The 21,758-nt window shown below is 48.1% G+C and overlaps 1 protein-coding gene across 3 annotated transcripts in view; it reads right to left on the bottom strand.

The window, feature by feature from the left end:
* The window catches only part of PLEKHA2 (pleckstrin homology domain containing A2), a 74,833-nt gene that overhangs the window by 11,577 nt on the left and 41,498 nt on the right, over positions 1-21,758 (bottom strand). For all 3 annotated transcript variants that reach the window (XM_066237254.1, XM_066237252.1, XM_066237253.1), the window contains exons 4-10: positions 14,094-14,142; positions 12,592-12,689; positions 6,327-6,467; positions 5,352-5,498; positions 4,977-5,045; positions 4,444-4,514; positions 1,146-1,209 (exon numbers count right to left, since the gene is read on the bottom strand). In XM_066237254.1, the coding sequence (XP_066093351.1) occupies positions 1,146-1,209; positions 4,444-4,514; positions 4,977-5,045; positions 5,352-5,498; positions 6,327-6,467; positions 12,592-12,689; positions 14,094-14,142 (639 nt within the window). The remainder of the gene's footprint in view (positions 1-1,145; positions 1,210-4,443; positions 4,515-4,976; positions 5,046-5,351; positions 5,499-6,326; positions 6,468-12,591; positions 12,690-14,093; positions 14,143-21,758) is intronic.

The following is a 21,758-nucleotide window of genomic DNA, read 5'->3' as shown; positions in this document are numbered from 1 at the left end:
GGAAGAGAGAGACAGAGAGGAAAGCGCGGCGGAGGGGTGGAGAAGCAAATGGGCGCTTCTCCTGTGTGCCCTGGCCGGGAATCGAACCCGGGTCCTCCGCACGCTAGGCCGACGCTCTACCGCTGAGCCAACCGGCCAGGGCTGGATATGCTTTTGTTGCACCTACAGTTAACTGTCCCCGAGTGGGAACGCAGCCCGCTCTAACACCCCTGGCAACACCGTCTGCAGCTCCCCTACGTCGTCATCTCTTTCAGGGGTCACAAGTGTTTGAACGAATGGAACCCACAGAGAGCTAAGGCTGCCAGCTTATCTGCTGGGCTCTGGCAGGGGGACCAGCTCAGGGAGGGGACAGCTAGAGTTGCTGCCCAACCAATAGGGGAGGGTTGACCCCTGTGAAAGGAAGAGTGACACCTGAACAAAGAGCAAAGGGCCCTGGAAACCCTGAAAAGCATTGGTTGAGGAGCCTACTGTTGAAACCCAACCACAACGTGACCATGTTGGTGCCAGAAATACAGCATTGTCACAGTCCTGAATGAATCGAGGCCACGCTGAGGACTGCTCGGCCAGCTGGGGCAGGGACCTGGCCCTGAAAGTCGAGGCTCTGCTTGGAAATCTGCCTTTCCAGCGCCTATGACTTTAGCAGGAGGTGGGAGAACTCCAACGCTGAGGGTGGGGCGGAGAAGCTTCTGAGAGCTGAACAGTCAGAGCCCAGACAATGGCTTTCTCTGTGCAGCTGGGCTCTGCACCTGGTGCCTGCACAGGGGCCTCTGTGCTTCTGTCCTTCTGCACACAGTGATGACCACACACGGGCGGAGCTTATAAATACCCCCCCAAAGGAGAAGTGAAACCACCGGCCAGTTCTCCTTTTCTCTGCTTAGCTGGCGCCCCGCGACGGAGAGCAGCTGGTCCACGCTCACACTCCCCAGTACAGCGGCTCAACCTGCTCTTATTATTGTATGGTTGGGAAGCTTTTGGCAAACATCCTGTTTAGAATAAATTAGGACTCAGACTGCCTTTCCGGGGCTAAATTTACCCGCTAGAAACTTCAAACAAAATAAAAGAGAAAGCACAGGAAAGGGCAAGGCCTAGGAGTGCACCATCCACAGAGACGGAACAGCGAAGGCTTCGTGGAGTGAGCTTCTTACCTGCACGTAGAAGGTCCTGGAGCTCGTAATGATTTCAAACAAGTTGTCCCTCATTAAGAGATCACTAGACAGAGAAGAAGAAAGTTACCAGGCAGGCTGGCACACATACTGAGGACTTGATTTGTCCTAAGTCAAGGCCCCAGTCCCCTCCACCACCACAGAAAGAGGGCTGCAGGGGGCGTTCCTCCCTCAGCCCCTGCCTCAGACACCATTAAAGGGCTTCCCTCCGGCTTCGCTCCTTAGAGGGTCTCAGGTGGTTCCGACATCCCCATAGGACCGCCCCCTCCCCCTGTGCACACTTCACTACCACCACCACATCTAACAAGAGAAGCTCTTTCCCTTTAAAACCTCCGCTGATATGTACCGCACCCACACCGCCCACAGTTGTGGGTTGTTTCTTTAGTGGCTGTGATGTACATGCGTTTGATGCACACTGTTTTGAGTGCTTTATTTTTTTTTTAGAATCAAGTTGCTGAAAATTTTATTTTATACATATAGATATTTATGTGTATATGTATATTATATATAGATATAGAGAGAGATTTGACATATAACATTTTATTTGTTTCAGCTCTACCATGTAATGATTCGATATTTGTATATATTGCAAAATGATCAGCACAGATCTCTAGCTAACATTCATTACCTCAAATAGTTACAATGGTTTTCTGGGGACGAGAACGTTTAAGCTCTACTTTCTTAGCAACTTCCAAATATCCAATACTGTATGGGTAACTATAGTCTCCACACTGTACATTTCACCCCCAGGTCTTATTTATTTTATAACTGGATGTTTGCATCTTTTCACCGTCTTCATCCCTTTCGCCCACCCCCAGTCCCCACCTCTGACAGCCACCAATCTGTTCTTCCAGGCAACCCAGGCTCAGAGAGGTCACATGACTTGTCATGGTACTGCAGTGAGTACATGGCAGTCAGGATTCGAACCCAGGTCTGACTCCAAAGTCTATGCTGTAATTACTCCACTACGGTTCACCTCTCCTAAGGGAATCAAAGCTCTCATTTCCAAACCATTCCTCCGCCCAAGCAGCAACCCATCAGCTTCATTAAGTGCCTGCTCTGAGCCCCATTACACTGGGCTGAGGGGACTAGACACTAAGAGGAGAAAGGAGAGAACAGATGACTTCAAGAAGCTTCAAACTGGGTGCAAGTTTGGGGAGAGAGATCCTGACTTATGCAAAGAAGGCAAGAGGTAGCTGATACCTGGTGGCAAACTTCAAATCAACTGAAATGACTTATAGTGTTAAATCTGTGTGTATCCAGTCATAGTGGGGGATGTATAAGGAGGGAAAGACCTAATTCCTTCCCAATAAAAATAAAAATAAACAAAACTGTATAATTTGGTGTTGAACTGCGTGCTGTAGGTCAAGAGTAAGAGAAATTCCAAAAAAAGGACTGATCACAGGCGGAGCGGGCTTAATGAATGAAGACGTGAAGGGAAATGATAGGCATTTAGCCAGGGACATGGGTCCCAGGGAGAGGAGCATGAGACCAAAGACCCACATGGGAGGGGACAGCAAGACGGGGCCAAATGGACCTCGGGCCACATTCTGACTCCACTTCTGGAAAAGGTATTTTAAGAATACTCTTATAATTTTCTGAGCCTTTGTACCGTAACTGTGAAATAGAAAGGAGAAGACTTCCTTTATCAGGCCGGCTGCCACAAAGACCAGTCATCAGGTAGACAGGCACCTGAGGCAGTGAGTGTCACGGAGTGCTCACCTGAAACACACTGCACTACTCCTCTCACTTCTGAGTTTCTGAGCAGAGACGGCTCTGCTTTCCAGCTAAATGCTTTGGCCTTTCAAACTAGCCATGCACACAGAAAGCAATCATGGAACTAACTACTGGGGAGGTAAAAGCGAAGCAGGAAGGAATCCCCCCCCACCCTTTTCATATCTACTTCTCAGGCTCTCTGGTGCCTTTCTCTTCCATTCAACAAATGTTGGTTAACAACCCACATGTCTGAAAGCCCCCTGACTGGGCTGGAGAGAGAACAGTCAGTCGGTCTCACAGGTCTGGAACCTGCAGATCTTGCGGACTTTCTTCCCCAATATCGTCAACCCCCTTAATTTTTTTATTCAGAGTTCAGACTGACTCTGACAGTCAGAGATGTAGGCCAAGTATGAAGCACTCTTAGGACTGAACCTCCTCTGGGTTCTCTATGTTGTCCCAACATGGCCACATGGTCGTATGTGTAATCTGTACAGGCCCTCCAGGGCCAGGAACCATCTCCAAGCATCTGGTCATGGTCAATCTTTCTTCCCACTATCAACCTCTGAAGCCGCACTCTGGAACTTCCATCTCTAGCTGGCCTCACATTTTATAAACTGCCACTGGGAACTTCCCTAATCTTCTATGCTCTGCAGCTGCCATTTGCAGAACACAATACAGTGCTTCTGTCCCTGCTTCACTGGCTCCTACAGCACTTTGTTTTCATGCAAGAATCTCCCATGCCTTCATTCGAGAACATTCTGACTGCTTCTAATAGTTTCCCTGATGATGCTGGCCCCGCATGCCCAGTCCAGGGGATCGAGAGGCCTACAGTCCCCAAAGACTGCCGAGTCAGGGCGAAAATGAGGGTAGCTCCGTGTCCAGATGCGCTTAGGTTTCTACAGCTTAGTTCTCGGAGCACATGTATTTGGTGTTGGATATGGGGGAGCCCTTACCTAGGGCCCCAAGTCCACAAATCATCCTATGCACTGTGACCCTGGAAGGTTAACCATTTCCTAGTAGGAAGAGGAACACATTAAATATGCCTCCTTTTTCTGCCCAATGGCAGTAACAGAGTTGCTGTGAATCACCCTGGTGTTAAGGCAATGTCAGGGATTTGTCAAAAGGGCGAAAAGAGGCATAAGAAACTCAGGGAGAAGGCACTGGCATAAGCAGCCATTCGACCAGAAGTGCCGGAAGGTGAGTGACTAAGGGCACAGTGCCCACTCTGAGCCCCCGTCCTCCCGTGGAATAAGCATCTAACTCTACCACTGAGAAGCATCTCAGCACCACTCTGTTTTTGTTCCTACGTTCTTTCTTTTTCTCTGTCAGAAAATAATTATATAGGCTCATCTCCTCAGGAGAGAGTCAAACAATGGGCAGAGGGTGAGCTGGCCCAGTGTGACCTCACACCCAACGTCAGGACGTGACAGCCCAGCCACAATCCCTCAGGCCAGGCCCTTGCTCTTGGAAGAAGACTTCAAGAGACTCTCGGCAGGGTGGTAAATAAAGATTTAAGAGAACAAATGGGGGTTTTGATCAGAAAAAAATTAGCAAGGACAATTACCCAGACTTGACCAGACACTCATGGGTCTTGAGAACATCCTTGAGAAATATCGTGCGCAGCGGTTCTCGGTCCTGGGGGGAAACGGAAAGGAAGGTGAACAAGGCTGCCCACAGAATGCCACCACCCAGTCCTAGGGGGAAACGGAAAGGAAGGTGAACAAGGCTGCCCACAGAATGCCACCACCCAGACCAGCTGACTGACACACCTCTTACATCAGAGATGGTCGGCTAAAGCCAGGCTGAAAACAAAGCAAGGTCTCAAATTAATCAAGAGAGAGAAAAATCTAAGAAGATGCTTTGTGGCTCTGACCACAGAACAGCTGGCTGCATTGGAGGAGGGAGGACGCTCAGGCCACTGTAATAGCACTGTAACGATGAGCACACAGGATGGACGGAGGTAAGAGGCTCATCTGCAGTCTGCATGTGAGCCCATGTCTCTACACATGCACACACGCACGCACACACGCACACTCAGGGACACTCATGTTCCTCTTCCCTCCCTGACCTCTCAGAGGGCCCGGGGCAACTACAAACCTGCTCACACTTGAAGTAGCAGATGGTAAAGTCATCGAGTACAAAGAAGCGCCGTTTCCAGCTCTTCCGCTGAAATGAAAAGTAAGAAACAGGACTTGAGGAAGAAGTCCCAGCATTTTGGAGGATGCTCTAGTTCTAAGCTCCCAGATCCATGGCCCCATGGAAGCTACGCTCCCACACTCGGTGGAGGTAAAAACTTCATCCTGCCAGGGGCAGTGCCTCCGACCTGTGGGGGCGGACGTTTGGTCCGGCTCAGGCGGTGGCACGGAGGACTGCAGCTTCCCCTCCCATTCTGCCTTCCCTGCGGCTGCACCCACACCCTACTGGCTCCCAGAAGTCACCAGCACCCACTCTGGCCCCACTGCCGGCACTCACCACGTTCCCTTGCTTCACACAGTAGCCGCTCTTAATGAGGGGAGGCCCAGTGGGTGCACGGCAGCCTGTCGTGGGGATGTAACTCTGAGACCTTCGGAGGATGGCGTGGGACCCTGGCTCGCTCCCTTCCTGCCCATCCCCACCATTCTACAAGGAAACAGTGTCAGGGTTAGCACCGCCCCCTCGATCCTTACGCAGCCCTCCCCGGCTCCCCCATCATTCTACAGGGAAACAGTGTCAGGGTTAGCACCGCCCCCTCGATCCTTACGCAGCCCTCCCCGGCTCCCCCATCATTCTACAGGGAAACAGTGTCAGGGTTAGCACCGCCCCCTCGATCCTTACGCAGCCTTCCCCCGCTCCCCCACCATTCTACAAGGACACAGTGTCAGGGTTAGCACCGCCCCCTCGATCCTTACACAGCCTTCCCGGGCTCCCCCACCATTCTACAAGGACACAGTGGCAGGGTTAGCACCGCCCCCTCGATCCTTACGCAGCCCTCCCCGGCTCCCCTCCCAGCTCCCTCTGGCTTGGTCATCTGCCTTTTTGCCCACAAAGACAGTCAAAGAACTAAACCAGAAAATAAACATGTCCTTTGCTCCCGTCAGGCATCGTACCAGGTGCTTTCACAGAAAAAGGCTCAGGGAGGTTGGGCAGACCCAGCCGAATGGGAAGGGCAGAGACGACAAACCAGAAAAGCAAGGAAGTCTCTCACGTGCCTTCCTCGGCGCCCCCCATGGGGCTTACATGTGCTCCTCTCAAAGCGTAGGGGCCGCACGGCTGCAAGACACTGTGGCCTCGATGTCTGCACTACTCACTGGTCCTTACATCCACCCGGCCCCATATTTTCCTGCCGGTCTCATCTGCACTGGCCTGCCTCCCCGCCCACCCTTTCCTCAGTAAGTCCTCTGTGCACATCGCTGACACACCACAAACACTACATACGCCCACAACCCTGGCAGCCCCAGACCCCAGCACCTGGTTGATAGGCGTGTGTACCACCACTCCGCCGATGATCTCTGTCTTGTAGGCCACCTGTGGCTTCTTCTCTAGAGCCGGAGGAACTGCTAGGCTCTTGAGAACTTCGGTCGTCAGCGGCAGGCTCCCAACTTTGGGTACCTGGGAAAAATGATGGCACTGTGGTCAACAAGGAACAGAAGCTCAGAAAAAGCAGGGAGTCAAAAGCAGGATGGGGAGCGGTGAGGAAAGTTAATATGCCAAATTATAGTAAGACACCTCTCTCCTCCCCAGGCCTTCCACTGAAGAACGCTGGTGCCCTGGCCCGTGTGCGGTGGCCTGGAGCGATGGCCAGGAGCACCGAGGTCACCGGCTCGAGCCCTGGTCAGGGCACATATGAGTAGTAATCACTGGTACAACTTCTCATTCTTAAAAATAAAAAAAAAATCTGCCTACAGCTCCTCCCCCCTCCCCCCCACACACACACATACATACTTACTCAACAACTGTACTGAGCACCTACTGTGAGCCAGCCCTATCCTGGTGAGTGACTCAAGATAAAACAGCAAATTTAGACACATGTGCTGCCCTCATGGCACATAAGTGCTAGTAGGGGTGACCGACAAAAACAGCACAGCAAAACAATCAATTACAAATCATGGCGAGTGCCATGAAGAAAATAAACGGGCGCTGAGCTGGACAGCAGCAGGGGAACGGCCTGAAACAGAGCGGTCAGCGGGGTGTCCGGGGGACAGAATGAATACACAAACAGTACCTCGGAGGGTGGAAAGGCACCAGAACTGTGGAGACAGAGGAAAGCACGTCAGGCAGGAGGGGAGGTAACACACACGTGGTAGATGGAACAGGTTTAGGATGCATGCGCTTCGGAGCCTAAGGGTCTGGGGTGCAACCCCTGCTCTGTCCCCAACTAAACAAATCTCCCTGGGCTTACACCAGTGGTTTTCAACCCTTTTTACACTTGGGGGCCAGTGAAAATAGAAGACTTATTTCGGGGACCAAGGCAGAAATCACCCTGAGTGTAATAAGCAAATTCAACTAAGCTCACTGGGTCTCTAATCTTCCTACAACATCAGGGTGGTTAACTGTTGCACAGACCGGAAGGGGTCCACAGACTGGCTGTTGAACGACGCTGGCCTACCCTGCCTCCTGTGTAAAATGGAAAGTGAAATAACATTTATGTGGTAGAGTCGTTGTGTTTATCAAATGATAGCATACATACATTTTAAAACTTTAGAAACACAAGTAAAAATACAAAACTATTACAAGTTATATATCTTAATTAACATCTCAGAAATGGTACTAACATTTTTTAAATATTTTTTTTTTATTAAATTGATTTTAAAGAGACAGAGAGAGGAGAGGAGAAAGAGAGAAGCATTCATTTGCTGTTCCACTCGATTATGCATTCACTGGTTGACTCCCTTTCTGTGCTCCGACGGGGGATCAAACCTGCAACCTTGACGTCTCGGGACATCGCTCTAGCTGACTGAGCTAACTGGCCGGGGCCTACAAATGGTACTAACATTGACAAGCACAGCCCTTTCTGAAGAGTAAGTTATTTTTGTTCCTCCCCATAGACATCAATCATAGGATTTTCATGGTTAGCTTGCGACCACAGGTCACAGGTTGCAAACTAGTGGCCCAGAGGCAGACTTTGCCCAAACTGTGTTTTGTTTGTCCTTGGAATATGTGTTTCAATCTACATTTAAAATTTGAGATATTTCACTTAAAAATCCAGATTTCCAGCCCAGCAGCAGCTCATCCTCCAGATAGGAAAGACATTCTTCAGTTTGCCACAGTCCCTGCCATTCTCCCCACACCAAGGCCACATGTCAGGTGGCATTTATCCTCATTCATGCTGTTTTCCCTCCTCCTTGTCCACTTCACTCATTTATAACAGAGTCGGCAAACTCTGAAGAGATCTTTCCTTTTGTAAGAGAAAAAGAGAGGCCAGAATACTCAAGTCATTTGGCCAAAGCCATGACTAATAACTAACAGAGACGCGAGCGCGGTGTCCACAGCAACACAAAGCCTCTCATTCACGAGAACCCCACGCCCTGTGCAGCTCTGCCAAGAAGGTAACTGCAGACCACATGAGAAAACCTAACATCCTCTTCCGCTTCCTCTACAGCCTCGGGAGTCAGAAAGACCTCAGAATCTAGACCCTAAGAGCTCACAGCTCAGGGCGACCAAGGCCCACGCCAGCTGGTGTCCCTTCAAAGGAGAAAGACCACCGCGATTATGCTGGGGCCCCAGAAAGATGACACCCCTCTTTCTGGCCTGCAAACTCAGTTTACATAGGCAAGGGTGACCTCAGCCATCACTTCTCCAGCCTGAGCCAGAAACCCACCTTGTCTTTCCTTCTGGCTGCTGAGAGACAAACAGCACTTCCCATTGCTTTGGGCCTCCACTCAGTGCCAAGCAAGGAGCTAAACTCTTTATGGCATTACCCCTAAAGTCAAGCAATCTTATCAGCAGGCATTATTTTCTCCATTTATAAATTAGGTAAGCAAAAGCTCATTAAAATGAAGTAATTTGCCAGAGGACTGCCTGACTTCCCAGTGCTAAACCCACCTACCTACCTACCTACCTACCCACCTACTTATCTACCCACCTACCTACCATCCTTTCTCTGAGTTTTACTGTTGTGAGATAAAATTCCTCAGGAATGCTGATCATTGCTGGGGTGTTTAGTGATATAACTACCATGGGACAGCAGAAATTCTCCCCAAATGACCCAAATTAATTCCTGAAACCAAGCAAAGAAATAGGGACATAGCCTCTGACTTCGCAGTGGCCAAGGAAAGCCTCACAGAAGCGTGGCTACTGGGTTGCTTCGCAGAATCTTGCCATCCACCCAGAAAACAGCTGGTAGTCACTGCTCATGCCCCCGCGGCATGGGCTGCTTCTGACCAGCCTCCCAGAGCATTTCCAAAGCCATCACCCTGCCAACGACATTGAGTCAGCCCAAGAAGGACAAACTCAACAAAAACTATGCTCCTAGCTTGAAAATAAGGTCACCCTTTTGCTTTGTCCATATCCCTGAGGCCTAATTAAAGGCATGTCCTTTTCCATCCACCAGTGGCGAGTCCTTTGATGATGGAGACGCACATGGATCTCATTCCCAACGTGAAACGAAACTTGGGGTGGGGGAGCTATGCCTCACTTGTACAACTCAATTTTCAACCCTTTTGAGAAATGTAGTGAGTTCGGTAATGTCTCCCCGTAACTTCAGAATGTGACCATACTTAGAAATAAGGTCTTTGCACATGGAATTAATTAAGATAAGGTCATACTGGTCTAGGGTGAGCCCTAAGTTCTATGGCTGATGTCCTTACAAGAACAGGAGAGGTCACACAGGCCTCACAAGGATGGAGGCAGAAACAGAAGAACACGGTACAAGCCAGGGAACACCCAGAGCTCCTGGGAGGCTCTGGAGCTGGAAGAGGTAAGGCTCTTCCCCTAGAGCAGCGGTTCTCAACCTTTCTAATGCCGTGACCCCGCAATACAGTTCCTCATGTTGCGGTGACCCCAAACCAAAAAATAATTTTGGTGGCTACTTCATAACTGTAATTTTGCTACAGTTATGATTTGGAATCTAAATACCTGATATGCATTATGTATTTTCTTCCCGATGGCTTTAGGCGACCCCGCTGGGGTCGCGACCCACAGGTTGAGAACCGCTGTCCTAGAGCCTTTGGAGAGAACACAGCCCTGCTAACACCTTGATTTTGGGCTTCTGGCCTCCAGAACTGTGAGAGAATAATTTTCTGTTGTTTTAAGCCACTCAGTTTGTTATAGTAGTCCTAGAAAAAAAACATAGAAACACTAATACTCTCAGAAAGCCCAATTCTTTAAACACCAGATGTTGCTTGTTTTCTGCCATAAGAACTCAATGACCTTAGCACACTATGAACAGAATCTGCAGGCAGAAAATCTGGATCCATCCTGGCTCCCTAACCTTAGGCAAGCTACTTTGATTTCTAGGCATTTCCATCTCCTCATTTATAAATGGGGATAATAACACTGGCCCTTCCTATGTAAGGTTTTTACAAGGCAAAAATAAAACCATGTATATAAAAGTGGTGTGTAATCTATCATATTCTAACACTGCTACTCATTTTTCATATTTTTATGAACTTCTAGGTCTTAGGAGCCAGGGGGTCCTGGGGTTTGAATTGCAGCTTTACCACTACTAAACCCTAGGCAGCAATTTTCAATGGGTATGTTGCAAGAATTTTTAAAACATGCAATTCCTGACTATTTTGGTCAGGGGCACGGACCTCATTTTCCTTAGATTGTTTTTTTTTTAAATTACAAGAGCCAACAAAACAATGGCTGTTTGATGTAAATGAATCCAAATTATATCTATGTTTTTTTTTGCCAGACTGGCAAAAAAATAATAATATATTTTTTGGTGCACTGCAGAAATTTAGTAATTAGTCTATGTGTGCTCTGAGATGAAATAGGCTGACAATCGCTGCTCTAAACTTTAGGCAAGACTCTTAATTTCCATTTTTCTCATTGAAAAAATGAGAATAAAACCACCTATCTCACAGGAGTGATATGAGGGGTGGAAGTATGGCACGTGTGAAGATTTAACGCAATACACCACCTGTTCCCTCTTTCACTTCTCTATCCCCCGAAGTGCCTGACACTTCGCTTCGCACATAAGGTGTCTTAAAATAAATATGTATGTCATTCATGTGGTGTCCCAGCCACACATCTACCCTTCCTCCTAGCCCCCTAAGGAAAGACAAACAACGTAAGATAAGGAGAAAGGTGTCAGCCCTTCCAGGACACAGACTGATCAGGAGGATGCAGAGCACCCCTCCTCTTCCTTCTAGGCCGTAGGACCTCTGGCCGGAGGGGTAAAGAACTGTACTAATGGAAAAAGGAAAGGGTGGGGTCCTGGAGACTGTGGAAACCCTGAAGAAAGCTTTGACGTCCCACCAGGTCTTTGGACTTCCAGCCTCTGGGCATCACCATGCTCTTCCCACTCCCGTAGCCTGTACCTCCTGCACCTCCTGCTCCTCCTGCTCCGTGGGGCCAGAGAAGAGCAGGAGACTAGCTGATTAGAGCAACTCTGTCCTCCAGGCGCAAAAGAAAGTGCACGAGGTTCCCGCTGCCTCACAGGCTGTGTGGCTGAGGTCAGCAGGCAGGAACAGAGGAGGCACTCCAACAGGGAACGCTGAATGAGGATCAAGTACTAGACCTTGAAAGAAACTCCCCAAACTGCGGAAGATGCAGAAGTGGGAAGACCCCAGCCCGAATGAAGAAAACCTCTACTAAGATCGGCACCCTAGCGCCAGGTACACAAGCATATAGGTGAGCAGACACAAGGGTGAGAAGCAATCTCCTCCCTTTTGCTCTCTTCTCTCAGGTTTTCCAAAGCTTGTTACAATAAAGAACTAACAAGCAAAACCACTTCAATGACTGAATTGTACTCTGCTTGGGTCCAGCATCACAAGCGCTGGACAGGTGGAGATTTCTTCTATTAATTTATTGACGCAAACTCCGATGTATCCGGAAAATGATCTGCCCCAGCACATAACGGTTATTATTGGAAGCCACTAGAATGTAAGCATTTTTGACTGTATGATACAGAAAACCAAACTTTTTAGCATACAAACCATGTTTACTATGCAACAAGTTTGTCTAGATTATTGGTTAAAGGTGTAGTTTTTTTCCAAAACATAATTTTCCTTCTCTTCCTTCTTCTGTATTACTAAGGAAGAAGAAAGGAGTTCTTCATCAACCAAGTCAAGGAAAATAAGTTACTCGTAGACCAGTCAGTGAACTAGTTCAGTGATGCATTGAAATGAAATGTTTCTACAGAGCAAACGGATGGATGGCCTGGATCGATCCCCTCGGCCACCCCTTAAAATGAGAAGAGCATTCCTCAAGCCAGGACGAAGTTCTGACTTCCTTCTACATATGCTTTTCCCTCTACTTCTCAATGTCAGCAATGCATTTTCCAATCCCACCACCTTCTGAATCAGCATTACCCAAAACACCACCGACCAGGAGCCCTCCTAGGAAGCCCAAAGCAGATGCTCCATAAACTTCCCCTTGAACTTGGTTCAAACTCAGACTCTCTGTTCAACTTGTGCTCGGCCAAGGTGTAGGAAGAGGTAGGGGAACCGGGTCTGGCACAAGCTTCTGGGAAAGCCTCTGCTGCTACTGGAGCCCTTCCCCACCCAGACAGGCCCCGTGCCTGGAAGAGGGGCGGACCCCTCCAGAAAGGAGAAGGAATTATACGTACAGTGATTTTGCTGGCTTGATTCAGGGCTTCAACCCAGTCCTTCAGATCTTTCTGATCATTGGCTTGAAGAAAATACCTCTGAGAAAGGGCATTGATGACTGCAGAAGCCGTCGGGAAGAAGGGAGAAAAATCCAGGTCAGAACACATGTCGCACAAAGGCGCCGCAGAACTAAGAAGCTTGAAGCAGCAAGGTGGAGGGGCCCCCACAAAGCAGAGCAAGACGTTGCCCACGCTGCAAGTCACCTGCATGAAGGTTCGGGAAGCAGCAGGCTACACTGCTCTCCCTTTAAAAGGATGGATTATTCCATTGTCCACAAAAATGACATCTGATATCAACAACCTTAACATGCTGCTGTGCAGTGATGAGGCTGCTAGTCTGCCATCAACAAGACACACGCTTGAACTGCTTTCTAGATTCATGATGACACATATATCATTTTGGCCTCAGTGTTCCTTGTTTTCACTGACACAACCAGTCTGGGTTAGGAGCATTGTCTGTGGTTGGAAAATGGAACAAGCTTGCCTGAAATCAAATCATCAAATCTGTGACCTTGACCTCATTTTCAACTTGTGCTCTCCTCTGAACACTCCATTAGGTCAACACTTTACTTCTGGGTTCATATTAAAAAAAAAAAAAAAAGATCTGTTGACCACAGAATCTGAGAGCATTATTTTTGAGCTTAGCGATGATATCTGAAAAACAATGGAAGCCCAAGAAGCTTGAACCAACCTGAAATTGGGAGAGAGGACAAACTCAAGGGACCATTTCATTCTCCTAGCATAAAAAAAGCCTGAACTATTTAAGAGGTGAGATTCATGGGACACAGAATTTATTAGCTCATTCATTCACCCAAAAAATATTTATCAAGCACCTACTATGTGCCAGAATCATTCTGCATTCTAAGGATACAGCAATGGCAGAGCAGAGGAATATCCCTGGCTTCAGGACTTACATTCAGAATCACACTAGATACACAACAGAAACTATTTGCTAGCATTTGCTCATAGCACTTAGTACAGTACTGAGAACATAATGGAAGCCAAATAAATGCTGATGAGTCATTGAGTTGAGGCATCAACTGGGTGGCTCTGCCTCCTGTGTTGTCCCCAACACTGCCACTCTTTGGTAACACTGAGACCTTCAACAGAATACTCCTTTTCTGTTAACTTCCCAGCTTTCCCAAGTCTCCACCATTCCTGGGCACACCACTACTGAGCTCTGAATTGAGGGCTCCTAGACACTTCCAGGAGATGACTCTGCACCCCACCTGGTGAAGTCAGGGAAACTTGCCACACCACTGTACCTTTGTCTCAGGTGATTAATAATCTTTGTGGTGAGACCAAGGAAAGCAATATCACTTGAGAGCCAGGAACAGTGCTGTGACTGAAGTCACTCATACACACAGGGTTTAAGTCATATGTGATCACCAGACCGGCTCCATGCAGAAGAGGAAGTTGCTATAGGAGTGTTCAGAAAAGCCATCCTCTGGCTCAGTACTTACCAAAACAAAACGGAGTCTTTGGTTTCTGCTTTGGGGTAGCTATGCTCACCTAAATCAAATAAAAAATAAAAGAAACATAACTATGTTTCTAACAACATTATAAAGCATTTTTTTCCAATTTTTTGTGAAACTTTTCTTATAAAAACTGTATATAAATATGTGAACACTTTTAAAACTAATAATTCAGTGGAAACCCTGTCACTCACCAGCCAGATTAAGAAATAGGACATTATCAGCCCTGTTTCTCAGAAGTCCTTCGTGTGCCCCTCCCTGATAGAGCCCCATCCCCAGCCCTCAGAGATAACCACCATCTTGATGCCTGTACTAATCTTTATTTGTATTTGCAAAAACACTTTTAAAAGATATTGACTCCTGACAAAATTCTCTTTGGACCACAAAATCTATACTGGCCCTACTCACATGAGGAAGATTCCACTCCACTTTCAACCACCAACACCCCCCCTCCCAGGCAGTTCTCCGAACCGAAGATGGGATTGCTACAAATGCATGAATTTCGATTGGAGCCCACAGAAAGATGAGGCTGCGTGGCACTCACTGCATCTGGACACACTGGTAGATTTCCTATATCAACCATGACTGCTTAACCAGGAAAACACGCACTTTCCACACGTCCCAAGAGGGGGCCAATGGAACCAGAGAGCATAACTAGAAAAGGGCTTAAGAAAGTAAAAAAATTTCTATACTCCCTGTTGTTTGATTTCATCTTGCTTTTTCTTTTTGCATTTTTCCAAAGCTGGAAACGGGGAGGCAGTCAGACAGACTCCCGCATGCGCCCGACCAGGATCCACCTGGCATGCCCACCAGGGGGCGATGCTCTGCCCCTCTGAGGTGTCGCTCTGTTGCATCCAGAGCCACTCTAGCACCTGAGGCAGAGGCCATAGAGCCATCCCCAGTGCCCGGGCCAACTTTGCTCCAATGGAGCCTTGGCTGCGGGAGGGGAAGAGAGACAGAGAGGAAGGAGAGGGGGAGGGGTGGAGAAGCAGATGGGCGCTTCTCCTGTGTGCCCTGGCTGGGAATCAAACCCGGGACTCCTGCATGCCAGGCTGACGCTCTACCACTGAGCCAACCGGCCAGGGCCTCATCTTGCTTTTTTAATCCTACCCCTGGCATGTACATTCCTGAGCATGTAGGTGTATTGGGCAGATAAAATACATTACGCTCACTTTGTTAAAGATGGCGCTGCCCACATGGAAGCCCGTCGCCCAGGTGATGGTATTGGTCACCCTTCCTGCTTGGGATGGGCATGATTATATTAATGTGTGTTGGGGGCGGGCTATGGGCAGGCAGGATCCTTGTAGCCTGGGGCTTGGTTTTGGGACTAAGCCTTTCCCACCCTTTTTGATGTGGGGTGGTGCACTCTCATGAGGAATCCCAGTATGCCTCAGATAAGTGACTTTGTATCAGAGACTTCCTTGTTTGTATAAGGGGTATATTGGATTAAAGGTTTTGGTGTTCTACACTATAAAGTGGGGCAGACCCGGAGCTTGCTCACTCTCGGTTTCTGAGATTAGCACTAGAGAGGAGAGCAGAGAAAGGCCACGTGGAGGAGGCCAGGAGAAGCAGCCAAGATGGTGGAGTGCTGAGTGAGAAGCCAGTTTGTGCAGAGTTTGTGCAGGGAGAAGGAAGGAGATGGGGAACAGAGGTAAATAAGTCTGGTGAGCTAGAAACCTTTGATTTTAGGAAACTCGGATAAGTCAGTAGCTTTGTAAGCACTGAATGTGAGTGGGTTTTGGAGCCCAGGGTGTGTTTTTACTTGCCCACCAGTGCAAGCTAGGATTAAAGATGATGGCCCACCAGTTTTTGGCTCCATTGTTTCATTACCATCTCTCCGAATCCAATGCGAACCTGCATTGGCCAGACGGCTGTGATGGTGGCCGCGGCTACTGGCTTTACAAGGTGCTTATGTCAGCCCACCTCACTGAGGTTCAAATATACTGAGCAAGTACAGGAAAGCAATTCATATTCCATCAAATCCCCACAAAGAGTAGGTGACCACCCTTCCTGGAGGCTGAGCCTCTCTGGAGCAGATCCCACCGCTATACCTGGGTTTTCTAGGAGGCCAGCCACCTCCCCCAGGAACTATGCCCACATTGTCAGTCGTCCTGTGGACACCACTCCTTCACCCCCACCCTTTCTAGCCAAGGGCATTCTCCTACTTGTTCTCACAGAGGGGCTCCAGGAGCGGTTCTTGCTTTAACAGGAAACATGAAGCCAGAAACTAAATTAAAAAAATCTCAAGTCAAAATTAAGGTCTCTACTTGGCTCACAGTTGATAAGGGTCTGATAATGACTGACCCACGAGCCTGTCTGGATCTTCACTCTTGGCTCTACGTTCTTTCTACAGATCTGCCCAGATTCCTTAACAACCAAACTTAACCCGGCCGTGAATACTCAAAACAGGAACGGAGCTAACAGCCTATCAAAGGAAGGACAGGCAGTATAGCCTGGGCCCTGGTGCCAGAGGACCAGGGCTCAGGTCCCAGGCATCCCAGCTGTGTGACCCCCACTTCCTGTTCCATCAAACAGGTATAATAATATTATGTTCTCATGGGGCTACTGTGAGGATTAAACGTGACAGTGCTGGTGAGGCACTGAGCTCATCCTGTCAGTGAGAAGCTGCTCAATAAAGGGCAGACTATTGTTTTTGATACCTCATTTCCTATAAAATCCCATCCACATTATTAATTCACACAGTGCCATGCTTGGTACTATGAGAAAATGCTGAGAGCCTTGTGAGTGTCTCAGGGCCTATAAAAAATGAATGAGACCTGGAAAAATGCCTGGCCTCCAACATACAAAATGAATGTGGCATACTCAACATTAGCAGATACTCAATTAAATGTCTCTATAACACCGCATCGACCTCAATGACAACTATTTCATTAAATGCCTACAAGATGTCACATTAGGTCAACTTCATTAACATTTCATTTAAACACTCACAAAAACTTCACTGCATTCAAAATACTTAGTAGCTTTGATTTTCTTTGTTCATGGGAATATTTGGGTGTGCAAGATGACTGCCAAGAAATCGGAGCCAATCAAAACTTCAGTGACTTACAGCCAAATCACTCCCAAAGTAAAATGATTAAAATCCTTTCAAAGATTTTGCAGCCAATTACATTTAATGAGAAATAAAAGTGTGTTCTGATATGTTTCCCATGATGTGAGGTGAAGGTCACGGGGCCTAAGAAAGCCTTTACAGTCTTGAAAAACATGAAGATCTAAGCAAAGATGAACATCCCTATCCTGAGTTCAGACACCGACCACTCAAATTCAGGCCTGTCTTCACCACCCCAGGAGCCGTGCACTGGAGCCCATGACATCACAGGGCTGGCCTCTCCGTTATCTTGTTTCCTGGGTTTCAGACCCAGAACTCAATCTGAACCACAGTGTGTGCCTTTATCCTGCTTGCGTCTGATGTTCTGATCTGTCAGTGACTCATTTTCTTGCTCTGCCCCTCAGCATCTGCGTTCCTGTGGGCCCTCCTGCCCATAAACGCCCCCGTGTCCTGCCCTTGGTTCCTGCGTAACCCTGAACCCCGGAGGACTGCCTTGGCCGACCCAACCCTCAAAACCCACCTAGCTCACAGCCTCCTTTCTACTTGCAGCTTCGAAATGGCGATGCAAAGCTGGGCACTTTGACACCTTCTCCAGCCTAATGGGAGGCCCTTGCTCCCAGAAACTGACATTTTTCGTTGACTAGAAAGAGCACCACTGGTGGACACTCTTTACCCTCGTTGAATGACAAACTGTCCGCTCTGACCACAACTTATTACCAACCTACACTACAAGAATGCTACCCATGCGCTTATTCGGGGAACTGATGCTTTCGAAGAGATCGCCTACTTTTTTATTTTGCTTTTATAGGTCCTCCAGTTTTCAGTCAAGGGGTATGCATGATTATATGCATGCACATCTATAATTTGCCTCATGCCTCATGGCTTACCTTGGTGAAGCAGCTCCTTGCCGAAGTAACAAGGTATCAGTTCTAGCTCCGCCCTAATGGGCTGTTCAGCAAGGGTAAGGCCCTCAGTGTCCCTCATCTAGTTCCTGATTAGTCAAGCCAGAGTGATATTAGTAGTCCCCTTCTTATGGTCACAGAATGGCAAAACAAAAGGAAAAGGAAATTGTATCTACTGTGCTGTGACCCTCAGAGAGAAAGGCCAAGGTGGGGGGTCTCGTTTACTACGGACAGGTAGCTCTGGCCTCCTCCTGATGTCCTGGTGACTGTGGAAGCAGAATGCTTGGCCCCCGGGAAGTATCACCACTCTCCTACACCCCACCACACGCTGGGCATCAGGCCAGGCTGGGCAGCCTCCCTCAGACCGCAGTGAGGCTGACCGAGGCAGCCTCAGCCGACCACCTGCACCCCTGCGGCTGGCTGGGGGGCCCGGCTTATGCAAGCAGTGAGAGGAGGTTGGGGCAGTGAGGGGGCAACGAGCACGGGTCACCCTGAGAGTGACGCAGACGAGGCTGCTCCAGTGACACAGCCTCTCAGGAACTTGTTCTTATCAGATCAAACACAGACCACAGGAGCAGCCAGCTCATCAGTGGCAGGCCTCTGCCAGCCAGCCCCACCCTGCCTGTCCTTGGCCGGAAGTGGAGCTGGGGCCCCTCTGGCACGGCACAGCAGCAGCAGAACAAGGGCTTGGAGCGCTGGTGCAGCTCTGCCCCGGGGTCCAGAGTAACACTACCCTATAAGGTGGCGTCAGAAGCAGGGGAAGAGATGCAGCAGTCACCTATGCAGAATGATGGGAGGGGCTCTAAGTCCTTTTCTGAACCAGTCAAGGGTTCAATGAGCCCTGAAGTTACAGGTAAGATCATGGTGTGTACACACACACATACGTTACCTGGAAAATGAGTCTGTTTTTCCTCAGACTCTCCAAAGGATCCATGATCCACCCCAAAAGTTCGGAATGTGGACCCTGTGAAGATTCATTTGATGTGATCCCCAGATCTGCTGGGATCTATTCTCCATAGTCAAGTAAGGGCCCAAATTTTAAAAATAAAAGTCTAATGGCCACCTGCTGACAGGGGCTTCTCACATGGTCTATATCCCGAGAAGAAACCCAGACTGAGCTCTTGGCTTCCTGCACTATGCCCTGCTCATTTAAACTGAGTCAACTATTATAAGAGAGTCCCCAGCTTGTCTTCGGACCAGTGAACTGAGACCTGCCCATCCAATCAGAACTCTATAATTATATCCTCAATTGCATTTAAACCAACCAATGAGAACTCCATAACAACCAATCAGGACACATAATACTGAATTATGAATGTATGATTTGCACCAATCAGAACCATTTGGATATAAATTTGGATACCCCATTTATAACTAAATGGACCTAACTGGGAACCTGGGATGGTGGAGGGGGGACTTTTTCTATAAAAGATGGCGCACGTTCAGTTTCTGCCAGAGGTTACATCTCCCAGCTTGCAAATTATTCATGTGAATGACATCTATCTGTTTTCTAATATTATTTTTGAGAATTTTTTACAGAAACCACTGTTCTCGGAAGATCTTCCTTACACTTACTGAGGGCAAGGCCCTGACAAAATGGGACATGAGCTGGGGCTGGGCCAGTGGGGCTGGTTGTGTACAAAGCCATTGGGCACAGTGGGAAGGTGGGTAGCACCAACGGCCAGAATCAATTCTCTCCTCGTTTGCCCAAGAACTAATTCTGCTGCCACCGATGCCCTGGATGACATCAAGTCAAGAACTTACATCTCTGTTGGCCTCTCTGAAGGACCCCATTCTCCCAACGCTAGCCCTCACAAAAGAGATACAGAAGAGCTCCCCTGGACAGAGGCCACACATATCCCACAAGACAGGCTGACACTGTGGGAGAACCCTTTCCTCTGGAAGGAAACATCTAGGGATTAATACAAAATCACATGGAATACTGAATGTTTTTCTGGGAAAATCCCCGTACTCGGGCATTGCATCGGGCAGGAGTTAAAGGCCCGCAGCTCTGTGTAACCTGACCCATGGTAGCTATGGGTTTTGCAAAAGGCTCCTTCAGCCCTATCTCTTCCATGAAGGGCTAAAAGGCAGGTCTATCCTTTCTACTTGGAGAGCCCTGTGCTAAGTGAAATAAGCCAGTTGGAGAAAGACAAGGACCATATGATTTCACTCATATGTGGAATGTAATGAACAAAACGAACTACCAAGCAAAACAGAAACAGACTCATACAGAGAGAGCAAGCTGACAGCTCTCAGCAGGGAGGGTGTTGGGTGAGGGAAGTAGAGAGATAGAGCATAAAAGGACAAAAAGGAAAAAAAATAAGTCATGTAGTGTGGTGACTGGTGGGGGGAGGTGCAGTAGAGTATGGGGGGATAAATGGTGATGGACAAAGGCTTGATGGGGAGGGGTGAACACACGATACAACGCACAGAAATGTGTTGTAGAATTGGGCACCTGGAAACTGTGTAATTGTTAACCAGTGCTACTCCAGTAAAATTCAATGGAAAAAAACACAATCAACAGGTTAAATGCTATAGAAATGTTTACCTGAAACTTATGTAGTCTTATTAATCAATGTCACTGTATAAATTTTCTAAATATATTTTTAAATGCAAAAAAAGAAAGCCACTGACATATATAACAAAAAATAATCTTATATTTCTAATGAATATTGAATCTATTATCTATATTTTTAATAGAAATTTATGTTAGTATATCTATTATTTATATTTAATATATAACAATTTCTAATAGATTTGCAGAAATTGGTAAAACAATGTATTCCATGCAATAAAATGAATACCAGTGGGGGAAAGAAATTTTAAATGAGAGGAGGGGAGATAGTGAGGTAGACTCTCACATGTTCCCCAACCAGAATCCACCTAGCAACCCCATCTGGGGCCAATGCTCAAGTACCAAGCTATATTCAGTGCCTGAGGCTGATGCACTCCAATGGAGCCACCCTCAGCACCCAGGGCCACACTTGAACCAATCAACCCATTGGCTACAGGAATGAAAGAGGGAGAAAAGGGGGAGAGGGAGGGGCAAGAAACAGTTGGTCACTTCTCCTGTGTGCCCCCACCAGGAATCAAACCCAGGACGTCTATATGCTAAGCCGATACTCTATCCACTGAGCCACCAGCCAGGGTCAAAAAAATATTTTTTTACTTAAAAAAATAAAAGGCAGGTCCATCCTTTCTAAATGAGGCCACCTCCAAAGCCGAGAATTCTAAAACCCTCATGTGAGCTACACTTATGAAACCCGACTCAGCAAGAGACTCTAGTCACTCTTCCCCCATCAAAAAAAGAAATCTTCCCAAACCATCTCAAACAGGCAGGTTTGGGCATTTGATATGGAGGGTCCCTGCTCCTGCCCCTCTGAATTCGCCTTGTCTGAACCTCCTAGGGAAACGACCTAATGAACTCACAGCAAGTCTGGCCAGGAGAGGGGAGGGCCCAGGCCCTGGCCTGCCCGGTCTCGCAGACAGCCACACTTCTCACCACAAGTCATGCACAAAGCTGAGCTTTCAAAGGCCCTTCCCCCTGACCTACGGTCATTCTCTCCTCTACTGGCTCAGAAGTCACCTCTGCACCCCGCTGTGCCTGCCAGACTCTCCACAGCTGCCCCTGACCCCATGACCAGCTGAGACAGAGGGCTGAACCCAAGGATTCCCAAA

The sequence above is a fragment of the Saccopteryx bilineata genome, chromosome 6, assembly GCF_036850765.1.
Source record: "Saccopteryx bilineata isolate mSacBil1 chromosome 6, mSacBil1_pri_phased_curated, whole genome shotgun sequence".
In the NCBI taxonomy this organism is placed as follows: domain Eukaryota; kingdom Metazoa; phylum Chordata; class Mammalia; order Chiroptera; family Emballonuridae; genus Saccopteryx; species Saccopteryx bilineata.
This window is presented reverse-complemented; position numbering and strand designations above follow the sequence as displayed.